Here is a 20,938-nt window from a genome sequence, read left to right on the forward strand (position 1 = left end):
CAGCTAGATGCTTTTCTCTGAGATTACATGTCCAAGTGGCTGTTAGTGACATTGCAGCCTCACTCAAGACCTAAGAGGACGCCTAATATTGGAGTCAGAGAGTAGATCTCCACTTCCTGCCTGGAATGTTCCACTGTCCATGGGTTTAATACCAAACAACCAATTTTGTTCTTCGATCTGAACATTTGCTTAGGAAAGGCTGCACACAGGATATTTCCTCTCAAAGAACAGGGAACGAACAAATTAGCCAGCTTTTCCTTTCTGTAACAATTTGATCACAGTGAAGTAGCCTCCAGAATGTTGTTAAAGTTTGCATATAGATTTTTTTTTGGTTTGTTTCATTTATTCAAAAGGAAGCTTGGTTCACTAGTGACACGCTGAGCATATGAAGGATACTGAGGATAAATGGGGAATGATTTTTGAAAGATGGTCATTAAAAGTTGTCCAGCCTTGTTATTTTTCATTCTTGTTATTGGTAGTATGCAACTTTGCCCAGGAAATTATTAGGTAAAATATGACTTTTTAACCTTTATCACATTGTGGCATGCATGAGAACATCAGGTATTCTAAGTAACTGAATTTGTCAGCCTACTTAAAGTTATTCCATGAACATAATAAAATTGTACTACATGTTAGGTGCACTTGATAATACAGTTATTTACACATGCAGTTTACTAACTAATAAACTTCAATTTAGAAACCAGACTGATTAATGGGCAAATGCCTGCACATGCACAAAGAATGCTCATAAAAATGCAAATTTAACCTTACTTTTGTCACTTTTAAATATGGAGTTACTACCAAACACAAAATACCTCTCTGCCATTGTAAAATAAAAATGGCAATATGTTAAGGAGAAATAACAGGTGCTTAAAAGTTCATTTGATTATAGAAGTAAGAGGTAGACTAGTGATTCTCTGGGGGGAAAATAGTTTGATAACATTTCTTGAAGGCATGAGTGAAAATTTTAGTGATAAAAATACATGCTTGAAATTGTCTCTGCTTTTTAGCCAGCAGGAGAAAGAAAAGCAGACTTCCAAGAAGCATATCATATTTTCAAGGAAAAGGAAAGTCCATGTGCTTGAAAGTGCCAAGTGATAATTTGGATACCTGGGTCGCTACTATGCTTTTCAATTTGGCTTTAGGAAAACAACGCCATTTTCATGCTACAACTGCTAATGATTTTAATTGGGCACATAAACATAAAAAAGTTTATAGCATCGTATTAAATAAGCGTTAATAAAAGGTTGCCAAATAGTTATATTTAAAAATAAAAAAATATTGCAAAATTTATGTATATATAATATCTTATATATACATAGAACTAGAGAGAAAGAGAGTAGGTCAATGTACTATACAGTACTCACATTATTTTCAGAAGACGGGTTCTGATTTCCATTAACCTTGACTATCTTTACTTGTCAAGCAATTAATATGACAGAAGAAATAACAGATGCTCTTTTACCATTAACCTTCAGAAAGCAGACCCCCATTTCCAGTATTTATAACCATTTGACACAATCTATTAAAGCAATGGAAAGATTCTCCCAAACAGAAATCTCCAATTTGCTTGCTATGAATAAAAGAAATACATCCTCCAAATTTAACCTCACTTTCAAAGGCATAGAAGACAGTTTCCCGAGTTGTCTTGCCTATTTTTAAATTTTTTACGACGGTAAATAAACCTTGGAAAATTCCTGGGTAGGTTTTACCACCTGAAACTGCAGCTGTTGGCTGCGACTATCAAAACTGCACAACTCCAAGCTCACGTGCAAACCTCATCAAGGGCAGACATTTCTAATTGATTCCAGAAGTATTTCTTTTGCCGAGATCAGGGGGCAAAGGAAGAATAATGAGCAGCTTTTTAGAGGGAATTGGGGGTTAGGGTGTCGAGGAAAGGGGGAGGGGAGCTTTTAAAACCTTGGGCTTGGCCAGAAACGCACAGCAATTTTACGGTCAATTGGCGAGAGCATCTGGAACCAGGCACCCTGGCCTCGCAGTTGATGGTAGTGAAACCAGCTCACAGGCAACAGCAAGCCCGTAATGAGTCCCTGTCATGTACTAGTGCAAACCACGCTGACGGGCTGCCAAATAGCCCTGCACCCCTTTCTCAGGGTCAGGATTCCCCTTGGAGGCTTGCTCTAAGCTCTGAAATCCTGTCCACCCATGGATCTCAACCCACTGGAGCTGTTCCTAAGGGCCACGCAAGAAAGGACAACTGACAAATTAGAACCTGTGTGTGTTTAATTCCTCGCGTGCTGACAAGGCTTTCTATCACAAAGCTGTGTTTGCTTTCTTTCATTCGGGGCATATATTTCAAACGCAGCGGGCCATCTTGTTAGTGCATGGAGAGTGTCGGATGCCCAGGCCATAAATCATGGCACAGCGCGTGGCACACGGGCTGGAGGGGGCTCTTTGTTATTTCAAATGCAGGACAGGTGATTATAAAAAAGGGGCAGGGTCTCTCTCTCTCTCTCTCTTTTTTTTTTTTTGAATGCCTAGCAGAAAGCCTAGGTGATGTGGAAATAATTTCTTAGGAGTCAATGATGTTTACCTTAAGCTGCTGCTCGTAATTCACCAGGCTGCCCCTGGTCGCTTACAGCCACAAATAAGTCAGGGGAAAGGCCAGGCGTGAGAAATGGAGGGAGAGGGAGCCCACAGGACGGAGGCCGCTTCAGTGGCCAGAAATGGGCCATGCCCAAGACCAGCCCTCTACCATTCCCGAGTTTCTGTTTTCACCCAAACAATGTAATTAATAGAGATCGTATGCATTCGCCAGCTCCCTCGAAATTCCAAAGTGTGCAATGGTGAGCTGAATTCAAACATGCTTGCTCTTCGGTTCATCTACTCTTTCCTGCTTTCACACAAGGAAAGTAAAACAAGCAAAAAAGGCAAGACAAAGTAAATGAAACAAAAACTGAACTAATGGAAATACATTTAAAATGCCTTTTTGAAAAACTCCGTTTTTAATGTAAAATTCTCCTTAAAACACCTATGTTTCGATGATTTCAGTATAAATTTATCAGAGATATATAAAATGTGTGTTCCTCATAATACACATATTAAAATGGGGGGGGGGGAAGAGCTTGATGGTGGAGATCCCTTTGAACCTAAAGTATTTGGCAAAGCAAGTGCACTTGGTGGAGGTCTGGGTGAGAACTTTTCAAATACGGGCCTGTGGGAAAAGAAATGGATGGGCAAGGATATAAGGTTTATTAATGTCTCTTAAATTTTAACCATCTTAATAAAAAAAATATATATAGAGAAAGCTATCATGGATTAATATTTTCCAGTATACAGATTCATACTAGAAAAATCACACCATAGCCAATAAATTGCAGGACATTTAATGGGATAGTTTACAATCTGCTGTATAAGAGCTAGACTTTTTTTCCTTTTATAAAACAAAAAAGCAGCACCATATTCTAATATTGCTTTACTTTGTTTACCAAGTATTTTGTTGCTCATAGAAAGTAATTACTTTTAGAAGAATCACAGGAAAGGGACAGTATTTTTTAAAAAGCGGGCCTCATATAAATCACTCCAAAAAGCTTGTTTTCACCTGCTACTTAGTCTGCTGCACACTCAATACATTTAGTTATTTTCTATCCACTCTTATGAAATAGTACACGATACAGACATGAAAGATATATGTGCATTGGGAATGAGTTTACACATAGGAGGCTCTGTGACCTGGAACAGGGTGAACATTTATTAATTATATGTGATGATAAACCTTGAAAAAAATTGTATCTTTAGGTTCAAAAAATATAAGGATGGTGTGAGAGGGTGAAGGAATAAAAATATGTTAAAAGAAATTGGCAGTGATATTTAACTTGAGTTAGAGGTGAAGGAACAGGAGTGACAGAGCTTTATTACATGAACACAAAATAATCTCAAAGGGAATTTGCTAAAAACCTCAATTTTTGTGTGTTTATGCTATTCTGCAAATTTTTCATTTTTTGCTGAAAATAAAAATCTCATATGTCCTATAAAATATGCTTTTACATGTCACATGTAGGTTATTTCAAATTTCTTAACTTATAGAATACAAGAAGGTTAAAAACTGGGACTAGGACCTGGTGGGTGAAGTGACATATTCATCTGTTGGATATATGGCTAATGCACAGATAAAATGGCCAATATTTGGACTGTTCAACAGAGATTCATATGTACTCAGTGATACAGCGTTGTGGATGTAGAATTTCAATACATTTTAGCAGTTTTGATAGGCTATAGAGTAGATTCTGGATTAATTTTAAATTTGAGTACTCTCCCCTACTAAAGGACAGAAGAAATCCTGATGTGTGTGTTTAAAATTCAAATTGTCCATAAGCCTTGCTAAAAATGTGTATGCGACAAAGCACTGATATCATCATATACAGAATTTCTAAAAGAGCAGCAGAAGAAAATAACCAAATAGAAAAATGGGTAAATGAAATGAATAAGTAGATCACAGGAAAAGAAACATAAATGGCCAATAAAGATGGAATGATGATCCACTTCAATGGTAAAGAAGAAAATGGTAATTAGAAATAAGAGATATCACTTAATCCCCCAGGCAACAAAAATCAAGAAATCTGACAATTGTGATGTTAGTGAGGGAATTTGTACTCTGATAGCAAATTTTACAACTTTGTAAAACAACTTGGTATTCTTTTAAGGATGTAATCATGTCCATTTCCTACAATCCAGCAATTTCACACTGAGCAGTATAACCTGGAAAAGCTCCATATACGCCATGTGCACTAGAAGATTTATGCATGAGTTTTCATGGCAACACTGTGAAAGTAAAATCTAGAAACAAACACTAAAGGATGGACATTCTGACACTCATATAATGAAACATTTTATAGCAAGAAAAATGAATAAATGACAACTACATGCAACAAAAAGGATAGATTTTAGAAACAAAACATTCAATACATTAAAGAAAATTGCAGGAAACAATATCTATAGTATGACATCATTTTATTGTACTAAAAATTTTTAAAAAATAAAATATTGGTTAGTGATAAATTTATGTATGTATGAAAAAAGTAGAATTTGTTCAGGAAAAAGCATAGATATAAGCACAAAGTGCAAAATAATGGTTGTGCCTGTGGGAGTATGAAATAAAGAAGGATCACACAGGTAGCAGGAAGACCACATAGTGTCAATAATACCTCGCTGGTGTTGTAATATTACAGTTTTCATACGGGTGGTTTTCATTTCATTATCTTTTAAAGATATTTTATATAACTGAATATACAAGTACTACATAATGAAACATAATTATGAGTTGATAAGAAAAGCATTATTTAAAACTAATATAACTACTATTCATAAACATTGTGCAGTGAATAAAAATATTTGAAGTCTGAATAACGTTGAACTAGACTAGTCAAAACTGCTGTATACTATAAATATTCATAGATCAGCGTGTATGTGTTTGTTTTATTTTCCCCTTGAATCCATAAGTATGTTTATGGGAGATTAGCACATATTTCATTAAAAAGTTGGGTCCATTCTCTTCTTTACATTCATTATGTGGGCCAGATGTACCATTGAAATGAATCGTCTAAGATGGCTTCAGGCACCTGTGTCTACATTCTGTGTATATATACCAATCATTATTGTGAGATGAGCCTGAATAATATAAAACCCAAGTGTGGTAGGTAGATTGCATATGGCCATTAATTCACGTGAGCCCTTTTAAAATTGACCTGACTGCTCTTCCAATCAAGAGATGGAGTTTATTTCTCCACCTCTTTAGCACGGGCTGGTCTGGTGATGCTCTTTGACCAATGGGATGTGGCAGAAGTGACACTGTTTTGAGTTCCAGAGCTAAGGCTTTAAGAAGCTTTGCAGATTCAGCTGTCATGATTGTGAAATGGCCTGTAAAGACCTGGTCTGGCCCACTGGAGACTGAGAGGTCATGTGGAGGGAAAATAAAGGTTCCCTCTGACAGCCAAAATACAGTTCCCTCATGTGACCCATGTGACCATCCAGCCAGCTGACCCCTAAGCTGAATATAGCCTAGTGAGTGAGCACAGGTAAAAGCAGCAGTAAAATCCCCACAAAACTGTGAAAAATAATAATTATTTTAAGCCATTAAATTCTGGGTTGGTTTGTTATGCAGACACAGATAACTTAATCACCAAAGGAGGCTGAATTTTACCAAAAAAGAAAGAAAGAAAGGCTCCATGAAGATAGGAAGCTACTAAGAACTACTAACCCTTCTTTTGCTTTCTGATACCCGTTATTTGACCAACTATTTAGATAACACGGGACATCTGAATATGCCTGCCTTGTATTTAAAAGTCAACAAATATTTAATTCAGCATTCTCTGTAAGGGTAAAATTCCAGCAACTTGCCCTACTCCAACAAGGGAACAGGTGTTGTCAGGGTCAGTTTAATATTTACTAAAAAATGAGGGACATCTGTAATACTGTCAATAATAAAAAATAAATTAAAAAAATGAAATCAGCTTATCCTCACATGCACACACACACACACACACACACACACACACAATATTTACTGAATCAATACATACATATTGAAGAGTCTTTGCCATATTGTAATGGCTGGAAGCAAGTCACAGGTCTCATCCACACTCTAGTGGAGGAAATTATGCAGGCTCATAGGTCATAAACAACAGGGGGAGGGTCATGGGCCACTCTAGTTCTGCCTGGCACAGTTGGAGAGGGTGCAGACAGTAATTCAGGCAAATATTTATGTATATAAACATATGTATTTATATTCACATGTTTATTTGCCAGTGATAAGTACTATGGTGAAAATATCCCAGATGCAAAATTAGAAAACAGTAACAATAACAGAAATAGTACCCAGGAAAGGCTGGTGGCACTTCAGTGAAGACCTGATGTGAGGGCAGAAACCATGTGAATTCTGGGAAAGAATGGTCAAGGGCACAATGAAGTGCAAAGGTACTGAGGCAGGAGGTGCTAAACATGTTCCTAGATAGCTGCACATGTCTGAAATTGAGTGAGCAAGAGGGAAATAGTAGAAAATATGTTCAGAGCAGTAATGGGGGTCGTTTGATTTCCATTTGATAAAATGAGATTATCAGTGATGAGCCTGGCTTAATCAGGTAAAAGCCCTTAACAGAGTGGCTGAGCCCTCCCTGAAGCCCTCCTTGCTAGCTTGATGGACTCAACAGCCGTGTTGAGGAAGCCCATGTGGTGGGGACCGCAGGCAGCCTCTGGGACCAACAGCAGCAAAAAGCTGGGCCCTAAAGTCCTATAGCCACAAGGAAATGAATTCCATCAACAACCTGAGTGAGTTTGGAAGTGGATTTTTCCATAGTTGAGCCTCCAAAAGTAAACACATTCTGGGCAATATCTTAAATGCAGCCTTTTGAGATCTGAACAGAGTATCAAGCAAAAATATGCCTGACCTTGCTTTGTTTTTGCTGGAGCAGGCATTCAGTGAGTGTTGTAATTCAAGAAATAATATATGTATATATTATAAAATGCCTGTTTAATGCCTATTTAAATGAAAGCTGTTTTAGATTTGATCATATTCAAGGTTCTGATACTAATATTTTATGCTATATTTAAAAGTGTTACCTGGTTTTTAAAGTAGGAAATATATTCACATTTTGGAAAATTTAAAGGTACCATAGAATATTAACTTTATAAAGAATCATTCCCCTACTCCTTTTTCCTAGACACACCATTCACCTTCCTACAAGCAACTCTATGTTAGGTTCTTCTTTATCTTTCCACGTGTGTGTGTGTGTGTGTGTGTGTGTGTACACACACATATATATTTATATACATCTTTCTCTCCACCTCAGTTTTATACTTATATGCCATGTTTGGTAGCACCAAGTTATTTTCCAAATAGTCTGTTTCAATTTACAATTATGACTAAATTACAAAAATGCCTATTTTAGTTTTGTCATTAATCCTGGGAGGAATGTTAGCATTTATGTTTTAGGCTTAAACAAGGTTACATATTGCACATTTAGGGGATGTTGGTTGGTTGCTCAGCACCAAAGTTAAATAACATAACCCTTAGTGTAAAAGAATTAAACCATGACCATTAAAACATTAGTGATGAAAATAAATGTTTTTTAACAGTACTTTAAGATCCAAAACAATAAATATATACCCAAATGTTCAATGTAGTTCTTAAAAGATGTTTTAACCATTACACAAGATCAAATTATAACATATATATTTTTCAGCTTTAGGAAAATCCTAATGACACTAATGATTTTATTTCTATAGAATTATCACATATATTAGATAATTATGATTCTATGTAATTATAGGTATTTGACAAAATATCTTACAATTTTCACTTTAACTCTAAAAGGAAAAATCTCAAGTAGCAAAAGTCTCTGCCAAGAATTTTTTGTAAATGATTTCTACTACTTGTTGAGAACCAACTATGTGGCCTAATTTCTTTATAAACATTGTGCACTATAACTTGTCCAACAATTGTATGAGGTTAGCCATATCAATCCCAATTTGGAGACCAGAAAACTGAGGCTCAACAACTATTAACTAGCTCAAAGTTAATAGTCACAAAAAGTTTTGGTAAGTAGTTGAATAGGTAAAAATTTCCCACAAGTACTAGTCACAAAATAGACAAAAACATGAATGAATGAATGAATGAATGAATGAATGAATGAATGAATGAATGAATGAAATACACAATAGATGTATAATGCTGCTACAGGCAACTAAAGCAAATGTCTTACCTCAAAAGGAAATGACAAGGAAGGGACGAGAGGCTTCAGATGACCAAATCTACACAGCATTAGAAACACCAAGCAACGGGAAGTTTCCACAACAGCTGCCTTAGGTCTGAAATAAGTGTCATTAACAAGCATTAGCTTTAAATATGCTTCTTACATAATACACTGATACACATTTCTTTTAGTTTTCAAGAAATACATAGTACTTTAATATATTTGACAGTCATGTGCCTCTGAAGCTGTTTGAAAAGAGGCATTAAACTAAGAAAAAAATTTTAAAAAAGAAATAAAATGAAAATCTGTTCTTTATCAATGCATTCCTTAGTTTGAGCATTGATGAGGTAGGGTGGAGCATACTCCCAACTAATAAATGAAATTTTAGACAATGAAATTTCTAGGGTTTAAAGTAAATGACACTTCCCTCACTCAATACCTTTAGCTTTAGGTTTCATTCATTTAAAAAGTGATTTGTTAGGAGGACTAATATAGTTAAGTACTCTAAAATAATGAACAGTCGAATTCTGAAATACTGCGAACATGAAATTTTTGTAGTTACATCTAATTTGATAGCATAAATATAGATCTCTGTTTACTTTGTGATGGCTATTTTCTGTATATATGGTATCTCTAAAATATATGAAATAAGTATCTTTATGTATTTGGAACAGAGTTGAATGGCACACACATAAGCATTTAGTGATTGCCTTATAATGATAGTGATAAACAGCTACTTTATCAGCTTAATATAGCTTCATATGATATTCACCTACACTTGTTGGAAAATTAAATATTTTTGTAAAAGACAAATAGTATTGTTATGACAGGTGATTTTTCTAACTAAAATATTCTCGAATTAATGTCAATAAAATACAACTTTATTTATTTTAGAATATAGAGGTACAGAAAAAGCAAAGAAAATCTAAAGTAGTATTTTTTTAACTTAAAACATTCTTCTATTGTCTATTATTTATGACCCATTGTTTCTGTAAAGTTGAATATAACAACATTTTAGTACAAAAAGGGAATATGTTTTAAAACTCAACAGAAACAGGATAATAGTTTATGATTTGCTTGCATTCAAGTAATGTGATTAATTTCTTTTTTGTGAAAAAAATTAAGAAAGCTTTCCCTTTGTAAAATAACTTTATAACTCATTACTATAAATTAATTTTTAAAATGATATCTGGGTAATATTCAATTAAAAAACAAAATAAGGTTCCTATTTTAAAACACATAGTTTTTGTTAATTTTATTATATGTTTTACCTTTAAAATTTTTATATTGTAAATGAAACATACATATAAAGAAGTATACAAAACAGAAATGTGCAGCTTGGTGATTTTCAACAAATAAGCAACCATGTAACCACTACCCATTATGAGCACCCCAAAGACACCTTTTACCTCCTCAATATTTTTACCCTCCCACAATCTCAGTGAGAATCAATCCCCTGACTTTTATGGTAACCATACCCTTTCTTGCGCCCCCCCCTTTAAAACTATTTTACCACTTTAGCATAAATTTCTAAAAACTATTTTATAGTTTTATCTCTTTCTTACTTTTTATAAATGGGATTATACTATATGCACTTTTTTGTATCTTGCATCTTTCACTCAATGTTTTTGGTGACATAGATCTATGATGCTGCATGTAGCAGAGGCTCATGCTTTTTGCCTGTGTAGTGGCATTATGTGGACATGCAACATGTGTGCATCCACTCAGCTCATGAAGAACATTTGGTGTTAGCCATATTTGTTTATTATAAACAATTCTGTCTGCACATTCCCCTACATGCCTTTACATGTATTGTTTAGTATGTAACTAGAATTAAATTCCTGGATCACAGGGCGTGTGTGTGTGTGTGTGTATATATATATATTGCTAATTATATGTTAAATTTATGTTAGAAAAATTCTCAGTTTTTCAAATTAAGTATCACAATATAAACCTCTCTCTTTAGTGTGTGAGAATTCTAACAGTTGGTATTATCAATTCTTTTTTTTTTTTTAAATATATCTTTATTGATTTCAGAGAGAGGAAAGAAGAGGGAGAGAGAGAGACAGAAACATCAATAACGAGAGAGTCATTGATCGAGGCCACAACCCGGGCATGTGCCCTGACAGAGAATCGAACCCCGATCGCCTGGATCCCAGGTCGACGCTCAACCGCTGAGCCATAAAGATAGATTTTTAAAAAATCTATCTTTATTATTTCAGAGAGAGGAAGGGAGAAGGAGAGAGAGAGTTGAAACAGTGATGAGAGAATCATTGATCATTGATCGGCTGCCTCCTGCACGCCCCCCACTGGGGATCGAGGCCACAACCTGGGCATGTTCCCTGACCGGGAATCGAACCAGGACCTCCTGGATCCTAGGTTGATGCTCAACCTCTGAGTCACGCCCAGGCTCAATCCTTTTAATTTAGTCATTTGGGATATAAGGTCTTTGGTACTTATAAAATTTGCCAATAGCATCTCCTATTTGGTTTTATTTTTTACTTTCTTAATGAGAGTTAATTTTTGAAAAATGGACTTTCTTATTGTTATAGTCTAATTTATCAATTTTATCTTTATAATTAGGAATTCTTGTGTATCACTTAATAGTTTTATATACTCCAAGGTTATAGAGATACATTACTAGGCTACCTGCTGGAATCTGTATTGGCTTTCCTCTCACTTTTCAATCTATAATCCCCTGACCCCAGAAGTAATTTTTATGGTGTGAAATATTTGTCAAGTTTATTTTTCTTATTCCTATGTGGAAATCCAATTTTTCCAAGACCATTTATTGAAAAGCCAGCCTTTCCCCACAGCTCTGCAGGGACACCTTTGTCACAAATTAAGTCTAAATATAAGCATAGATCTCTTTCGAGGTTTTCTGTTCTAATCTTTATGCCAATAAAACATGTCTAGTTACTGTGGCTTTATAATAAATCTTGATAGCAAGTTATGTAACTCTCGCCATTTTTTTTAACCTCAAGACAGTGTTGGTTATTACTGAACTATCTACATATATTTTAGAAAGAGCTTGTCAAATTCTAGGAAGAAACCTTTCACAGCTTTAATTCAGATTGTACTGAAAATATAATATATGGCCTAATAAATGGTGACAGGAGATGGTTTGACTTTGGGTGGTGGGCACACAGATCTTGTATTAGAGAAATGTATACTTGAAACCTATATGATCCCATTAACCAATGTCACCACAATACATTAAATTTAAAAAATAAGAGAAAAAATGTAAACCAATTTGGAAAGTATTGTAATCTTTACACTATTGAACATTATAATCTATGAATATAGTTATATCTCCATTTATTTAGTTCTTTATTTTTCACAATATTTACATAGTTTTATAGTGTTTTTAGTGAGATTTTAAACTCATTTTTTAGGATTGTATTTTCTTGGTATTTGATATATTTGATGCTATTGTTTATACAGTCATGTGTCGCATAACGACACTTCGGTCAACATGTAGGATGGTGTTCCCATAAAACTATAACGGAGCTAAAGAATTTCTGTTGCCCAGTGAACCTTAGCTCTTGTAAGGTTGTAGCGCAGTGCATTACTGTTTCGTACTGGTCTTAGTCTATCAATAGTAAAGCTATTGGCTAGAAATGTCTGGGGGCACTCACCTGCCCTTGATGAGCTTCTGAAAGACATCTCCACTTTCTAAATCAATGTTGCAACTGAATGGACTCTGGTGGTTCTTATTACATTGCAAAACACCCTTCAGCAATAACCATTAGAAACCTTTGACTTACATACAGGTCATAGAGTACACAAGGCAACTAAGGAGGTCTTGGACAGAGAGAGAAAGAGATAGACACAGAGACAGGGAAGGAGGTAGAGGGGAGAGAGAGAGGGGGAGAGAGAGAGAGAGAGACATGGACTTGGGGTTTTTAGGTGAATTTAAAATGTGGGAAGAGAAAAACACAAGCAGCCAAAGGGTCGTTTACCCAAATCAGCAAGGTTCCCTGAATAAAAGGAGCCTCAGTGTGGGGAGGCCATCTGGCTGTTTATCCAGCAGGATGTGGCTAACAGGTGACTATTCCAGATAACCTTCCTTGGAGTGGATGCTTCAGCTATTAAAGCTTAAGTGGAGCACTTTCAATGCAGAGAAGAAACAGCCACTGTGAAGGCTTACACAGCAATTAATAGTCACATGTTTGTGGTGATGATGCTGGTGTAAACTAACCTACTATGCTGCCAGTCTTATAAAAGCACAGCACATATAATTATGCAACAGAATAACCATCTAGGTTTGGGTAAGCACACTCTATGATGTTCCCACAAAGACAAAACTGCCTAGAGACCCATTTCTCAGAATGTACCTCAGTATGAGTCCCTGAATAAGGCCCAAGGCAGTTTAGACTTTTAAATAATTATCTACAAGAAGAATAATTGGATATTATTGTGTTAAAATTCATAGCTTACTTGTTTGGTCTATTATCTGCATCCATGGAGACAAAAATCAATCTTCATAAAAAACTAAACTATACTATTGCTATTGGCTAATTGCTAATTTTATTAAGTGTATACAAATAATAGAATTGGGGTGTTTAATATGTGATTCTGATTTTTTGGATCTGGGTAAGTATTTTAGGTGGACTTAGGACTCATTTTTCCATTTTCCTGTTTTATGGCTCAGTATGTAGTTCTAGTGTAGAAAAGGAGGGATAGAGAGCCAAACAAAATGAACGATAAAATAAACACCATTTTTTAAGCATGGAAGGAAACAGGTTTAGAATTCTACACATTGTTTACATATGAGCATGTGAAATGTGCCAGCTGCATCGCTCTCTACCACATGCTTACAGGGGGTGCGCATTATAAACAGTATCATTAACCGAAGTTCATTTGGACCTGGATCTTGATGAAACACCAGAATCTTTTGCTATTCCAGAACATCCATTAAGCTAACCTTGGGAAAGTGACAGACATTCAGCACAAGTTAAAGGTATGTTTACTGGATTTTTATATTTAACATTTACTGAAAGTCATGATTATTGGTTACCTACTTGAAAAACAATAACACCACAACAAAGATATGATTTCAACAATGACTGAGCTTTTTGCAGTTTTTCAGAGTTACAATGTAAGTAAATTCTATAATTTCTGAATTCTGGATCACATGGCTTGGGTTTGTGCTCTGTTCTATTTTATATGGTCTATATGCTTTATATTAATATTATCTCAGAGTATTATAAGCATTAATAACATAGTACATGGTACATATTAATTACATAAATGTTGGTATTAGTATTAATATTAATGATTGATAAATACTGAGCAATAAGAAATAAGTACTTTTTAATGTAACTCATGCCAAAAAAGCAATTTAAAATTGTTCAAGTGAATGTATTTTCTGGCCAGGGTAGTATTTAAAACAGGATTCCTTAAATAAAATAGTGTGTGAGGGTAAAAGACATAAACTTTAAATATACATATGTTCAGACATATATTAAGAACTATTCAATGGCAAAGGAAAAATACTCAAAAATATGTTTTAGATTTTATTAAGTACTCAGTTATGTTCTATGTTTTGCCAAATTAATCATTATATTTATAGGTTTTCTTTAATAAACTTGAAAATCCTTTCATTTAAAAGCTTAGATTTAAAATATATATAAAATCAGACAAACTGCTACTCTTTCATTGAAAATAAAGGTGTGAAATTGTAGTTTCAACTTTATTTTTTCAATAACAAATGTTTGGTGAATATCAAAGTTTCACATATATTTTAAAAACTGCATTCTAAAATTATATAAAACGAAAGAATTTCACATCTTGCCTTTGATCCAGAAGAAATCCAATGGAGGTCAAAGTCAGGATAAAGAAGCAAACCCTCAGAAGGAGCGTGACCTGTGTCATTGCCTGTCAAACGAGCACAGAGCAACACAATTTTTTTTTAGGAGTTATCAGAGGTGCACTAGCATTGAAAGCTGACATGAAAAAGAGCCCCAAATTTTATTTCATAATACACTATTTGTCACTGACATTTTTCAAAGAGGTGGACATTTTCAAAAAGAGGACATTTGGGTTTTTCTCGTGTCATTTATTTATCTCACTAGATGTTTGAAGAATGAATTAGACAATTTCACGATGATATTTTACTTAGTGATTTTTCTCCTCTCAAAATTCTCCTTTAAAGTTTGACTTTTATAATTCTTTGAAGTACCTATGCTCCCATGTATGGAGAAGTCAGATTTTTGTGAATAAATATCACATTCCAATACCTATTATTTATTTATGTATGTATGTATGTATGTATTTATTTTTAAAATATGTCTTTATTGATTTCAGAGAGAGAGAGGGAGAGAGAGAGATAGAAACATCAATGATGAGAGTCATTGATCGGCTGCCTCCTGCATGTCCCCAACTGGGGATCGGGCCCACAACCCAGACATGGGCCCTGACCAGGAATCAAACCTTGATCTCCTGGATCCTAGGTCGATGCTCAACCACTGAGCCACAACTGCCTGGGCCAACAGCTATTTTTAATATGACCAATTCTTTGTGGTTTTAAACATAAAGCTGTCTTGAATCCAGAAAATATTTAAAGGAGAATGTTTTTTTGAGTGCAAACACATGTATGAAAGAGATTTCACACACACACACACACACACACACACACACACACACACATTCGCGCGTGCGCGTATTTGTTGAAATCTAAACATTTATTTGTAATGTCAAAGGCATTATATTTTGAATAATAGTAACAACAATTTTGTCATAATTATAAACAAATTATGCACTTAAGATTTTTTCACTTTATTTCTTATTTATTTTAAATTTTTATTTATTGATTTGAGAGAGAGAGAAAGGGAGAGGAAAAGAGAGACAAAGAAACATGGATTGACTTGTTCCACTTATTTATACATTCATCAGTTGATTGTTATATGTGCTTTGACCAGGGATTAAACCTGAAACTTCGGTTTGTTGGATGATACTCTAACCAACTAAGCTATCTCGCCTGGGCTATGAATTTTATTTACATGTCAAAAATAATAGTAGTGTTTTTGAAGGCCTATTATTTTATAACTTCTATGCTATGTGTTTCATACACTGTAATTCTTTTTAGAGTTTCAACAACCTTTTAATTTGTCTGCTTCATATCTGAAAAAACAACCAAACTGGGACTCAAAAGATTTAGTAAATCTTCTATCATCACACAAAAATAAATCGTGCCATGAAATTCAAACTAGCCCTTCCTGACACTTTCTGGATCAAAGTGTGACAATGGTAGAATACATCTGAGCAACAAACTGAAAAGGAGCTGGGGCAGAGATCTAGATTATAGTTATGTAGCTAACGTTTAGGGTGAGATAAATACTGCTCTAGATTGAAAGTGGATCAGTAAAAGCAAGGACTTGGATGCACAGCCCCTAGATAATTTCCCTATTCACTGATGGTGCTTACATTTCACCTTTGTGAGAACACCAGGATATAATAGTTTGGCCAAAATAGTGATCGAAACATTACCCAAACATTTTCTTTCTCTTTTTTCTTTTTCCTGAAACAACTACAGGTAATTTCAACTCATTATTAGCTAATATAGGTACCTATAACTAAATTGCATCTGTTCAAATTTATAAACAATAAGCAGAAGCCACCAGTTGTGATTACTGTTCACATCCAACATCCCAGCTCCACACCATGGTATAAATCAGCCCTATTTCCTCATGGCCAATTTAAAAAACATATATATTTTTAAAAAAATCAATTTTAGAGAGAGAGGAAGGGAGAGGGAGAGAGCGAGAGAAACAGGGACCGGATGCCTGTTGGTTCACAGGAAGACACCAACCAACTGAGCAACGCCAGCCAATGCTATTGTGTGATAACTTAAAGGTGCTGCTTGATACTGACCATATTTGGGACAGTACTAATAGTATAAAGGTATATTTAATTTCACAATTAATGTTATATTATTTGATGTCTATGACATTTTTAACATGCACTTTCCTACTTTATTATATTCCAATATAGTGGAAAAAATTATAGTTTTCATTGGATCTCACAATGATCACTATTCTAAGTTCCCGGAGTATATGCTTATTAGTAAGGTAACTTTTGCTAATAATCTTTCTTTATTAAACATTTATTACATTGATTTTGTGGCTTTAAGTTATAATTGATGCTCATTTTGGCTCACATTTCCTTTTTTTCACATTACTTCAGTTACCACCTAAAAACTTAAGGAAATTAAATTAAATCCCAATGGGCTGCACTGGAAGAAAACAGTATACAGAGGATATTGACTTGAGTGGTTTCACATAGAAACTAAGCTAGAATGAATTTGTGCAAATGATACTCTCTGTTATAAGAGTACAACTAAATACATTGATTATTTTTTCAAAGGGTCTGTTAAAACAGGTCAACATGAAAACATTAGTTACAAAATTTCAGTGCTCAGAGGAATTTAGAACTATAAAAATCTGTTTCCAAATTTATATTGGATATTCTCAGATGCCTCATTAACTTGAAATATATAATCAAATATTCTGTGTTAAAACATATCTACGGCCCTGGTCTGTGTGGCTCAGTTGCTTGGGTATTGTCCCAGGCACCAAAAAGTTGTTGGTTCAATTCCTGGTTAGGGCACATGCCCAGGTCCCTGGCTCGATCCCCAGCATGGGGAATACAGGAGGCAAGATCGATGTCTTGCTCTCACATCAGTGTTTCTCTCTCTCCCTCGCCCTTCCTCTCTCTCTAAAAATCAATTTTAAAAAATCTTAAAAAACGTATCTGCAGTAACATTGATTCACATTTTATTATAAGACTCTGTTAAATATTCAAACTGTTTTGAATGTGTCTGTTATTTAAAAGGATAGCATTGCCTTTACAATTTTACTTTGGAAACGTATTTTCATTTCAAATGTGTATTCATGATATCACCCCATGAAGTGGACCCTGGCAGCTAAGGAATTGATTTCCCAAGCATTACTAAACCAAAATCAACATAAAAATCTGTGGGTCATATCACTAAACCAAACATTATATATTTAAATGTATGCATTGCATGTTTCAGAAAGAAAGGAATGTGCCTTCTACACCTTTGTGGTGGCCATCAACTTGCTTTTTTGACTCCCAAAGTTATTTATACAAAACTCGCACACATAAGACAAGTGAGTATTTATCTACTCTGGTATATGCATAAACAGAAAAGGCTGTGGGACCACAGCAGGGTCCCCAATTACAAGTCAGCCACAACTTTTCTATGTGATTATTGGCTACAGCCAATCTGGAAAAAAATATTGCTGTTGGATTTTAACGTCTTCATGTGCTTTCAAACATCTCTGAGGCTAGAAAGGCACTATAGAATTTTGCAAATAAGTAATCTTTTTACCTAGTTGAACAGCATGTTTTTAGCAAAGAAAAACATGTGTGGGAAACAAGCAAATGTACCTTTCAAAAGTTATTTGTGTCAGGAACGAACCTGTCTCTAATTTCAGTTTGAAAAGGATTTCGACACTAGATATTTCTCTTTGTCGATATATCAACATGAGTTTCTCATATAGTTTTTACTGCAGTTGAAAAATCCTGTGAGAAATATGCTATAAGTTACATGTTTTCATATAAATAGTGTCTGGCCACATTTTTATCCAGGAAGCACTCACACTTGCCTAGACATTCAAGTATCTTGGTGAACTCCAATTTAAAACTTTCACTCCTGGAGCGTCCTTACCACCACAAAGGCTGAAAATCTGTAGGAAAATCTGCATTTTGGGAAAAACATAGCTATAAGAAAGAATGAGAAGATTCCTGATGGCATTATTTGACTCCTGCGAGCCATCACAATTCCGGATTTAGTGAGGTTATTTCATGAGGTACATATTTTCCTGGTAACAAAGTCAAAGACACTGATTTTTTACTCTTCTGTGATTTTATATTCAATTTCACCTACTTCCAAATTGGTTACCTTACTATAATTTATGTACTCGTTTGAACTAATATAAATCCTTTTAGGAAGAAAAGAATATAAGTAAATGTAGAAAACAAAACACGTATTTCAAAATACCTGTTTTTATCTTTTTACAATGTACTGTGTATTTTTACATACATTATGCTATTTTTTGTTTTCTCCAAAATGTAGGCAGTGAGAGCATTCTTATGTGGCAAAAAAAAGCCCAAACAAACAAACAAACAAACAAACAAAAATCCTCCCCAGGCTGTAACACCTGAACTAGACCCAGATTCTAAACCTGGCCCAGTGCTCTAGTTATTCTGAAGATTTTGAATGTTTAGAAAAAATAAAACAAATGGAGCCAACCCCACATTGAAAACTCTCTATCGTCAGCGTATCAGGTTATTCTCTCATTGAAGGTAAGTTTGTTGAAATTAGTATAGAGTACACTTTCCCAAACATTTAATTCTAACTTCTGAAATACTCTTTTTGTGCTTGTTGAGGAATTTATTTATGGAAAATTGTTTACCCTTTATCATTGAGATCAACAGCTCACCATTTGATGGACAGCCTACACTGAAACACTTTGGCCTTACTGATTTACATTCAAGAGTCTAGAAGAATTAATTTACTCGTTTCAGTGTGAGATATTTTATCATGCAAAATGACAGCTTTTCACACTACTTAACATGAACAGCACTTACAGCTTTATCTGCGAAGGTATCTTCGTAAAACACTAGCATCATAGCAAACTGTACAGCTGCGTATATCTTTAGTAGGTAAGGCGCTGATGATGAGAAGGGCACCTCATCCCCCGTAACCTAGGAAGACAAAAAAGATGACTTTCATTCATATCGCTCCCTGGCTTTTTCCTCTCATTGAAATTCAGAATAGGTGAACAGAAGATACAAAAGTGGAAAAGGGAGGTTTTGCTTTTCTTCTTCCAAAATGACTCTCACATTCACTTTTTGGATAGAAAAAATGTAAGAGTTAGGACAGTTGTTTTTCATTTCAGCACTGTGATTCTGATTGAGTCTGCCTTATGTAGAGCAAAGTAAGAATTGATTCAGCAGTATGTCCTGATGATAAACATAGCCAAAATGAACATGAAAATATGAAATATGAAAATATAAATAGAAAAATACGCCCATGACTATATGTACATGAAAGTATAGCAAAAGGGAATATGCAAAGTGACTGGGTAACAGAGATAATTATGCCTCACAGGGAAATATTGCTGTATTAAAAACAACTTTCTCAAACTACAGCGTTTCCTAGAAACATTACAATTCTATTTTTAAACGCAGATTTAAGCAACAATATGACTTTAAAATATTTACTTTAGGCTATCTATTTAAAAAAAGAAAAAATAATAAATAGACCATAGTTAGCTAAACCTTTTGGAGCTGGAATAAGCAAAATACTTTCACCTATATCAAGTTAGCTCTCATTACATAAGTCACTTTGATCAGAACCAAAAGCATCTGAGAAATTTCAACACAGAAGCTTTCTTAACTAAAAAAGAAAACATCCTTATTTAGATCATTTTTTTTTTTGAAAGTAAGAATAATACCCATATAAAACATTATTTTATTTCCTTGAAATATTGGCTAAATTTTATACTTATAGTTATCTTTGAAATCAACAGTGGTTTACTATTTCTGTTGTTTCTATGTCATTATTAATGGCAGTTATTTTAATAAGGAATGACAATATCAATCCTGAATGATTGGACAGAAATTCCTTTTCCATGTCTATAAGAGGAATTCCAGAATAAAACTGAGTATTTTATTTGGTTTCTAGTGCTCTAAATCTCTAGACCTTGCTTAGTTTTGTTTTAAAGTGGGATTTCTGTATTTAATGCTACTATTCTACTACAGAATGAATAAAGGCATGGTCTAATCCAATAACTACATCATCTCTGTGTGACTTTAGACCTTCCATTCTGGAGACCTCAGTTTTTCATGAACAAAATAAAGGCTAGACTAACTCATCTTTAAGGCTCCCTCCATCTCTAGTGGTTTAGGATTCTGTGATGCAGCCACATGGGTTTCTGTGCTACACAGTCTCCTGGCTGTGAGTTTGGGTGGATCTCAAAATCAGCTTCTGCTGCTCTGTCCCCTAAACCATGCTCCCTGGTAAGAGGCACCCCTCTTATTGGCCCCTAGGTGGTGTCCACTCATTAAGGACCACAAGGCTGCATCTGCCTAAGGGAGCATCTCTTTTTCATGTTTGCATGAAGTCAGCATATACACAGGCTGGCTGTAGACCTGAAAATATAAGACTAATCTTCACCATCACCAAAACCATGAGCTTA

General features: G+C 34.8%; 1 protein-coding gene across 1 annotated transcript in view; it reads right to left on the reverse strand.

Moving 5' to 3' along the window:
- Positions 1–20,938, reverse strand: part of AGMO (alkylglycerol monooxygenase) — a 264,197-nt gene that overhangs the window by 111,926 nt on the left and 131,333 nt on the right. Inside the window, exons 10-12 of the mRNA XM_016218917.2 lie at positions 19,326–19,442; positions 14,506–14,588; positions 8,718–8,823 (exon numbers count right to left, since the gene is read on the reverse strand). Coding sequence (XP_016074403.2) covers positions 8,718–8,823; positions 14,506–14,588; positions 19,326–19,442 — 306 coding nt within the window. The remainder of the gene's footprint in view (positions 1–8,717; positions 8,824–14,505; positions 14,589–19,325; positions 19,443–20,938) is intronic.

This window comes from Miniopterus natalensis, chromosome 10, assembly GCF_054644295.1.
Source record: "Miniopterus natalensis isolate mMinNat1 chromosome 10, mMinNat1.hap1, whole genome shotgun sequence".
NCBI classification, from domain to species: Eukaryota; Metazoa; Chordata; class Mammalia; order Chiroptera; family Miniopteridae; genus Miniopterus; species Miniopterus natalensis.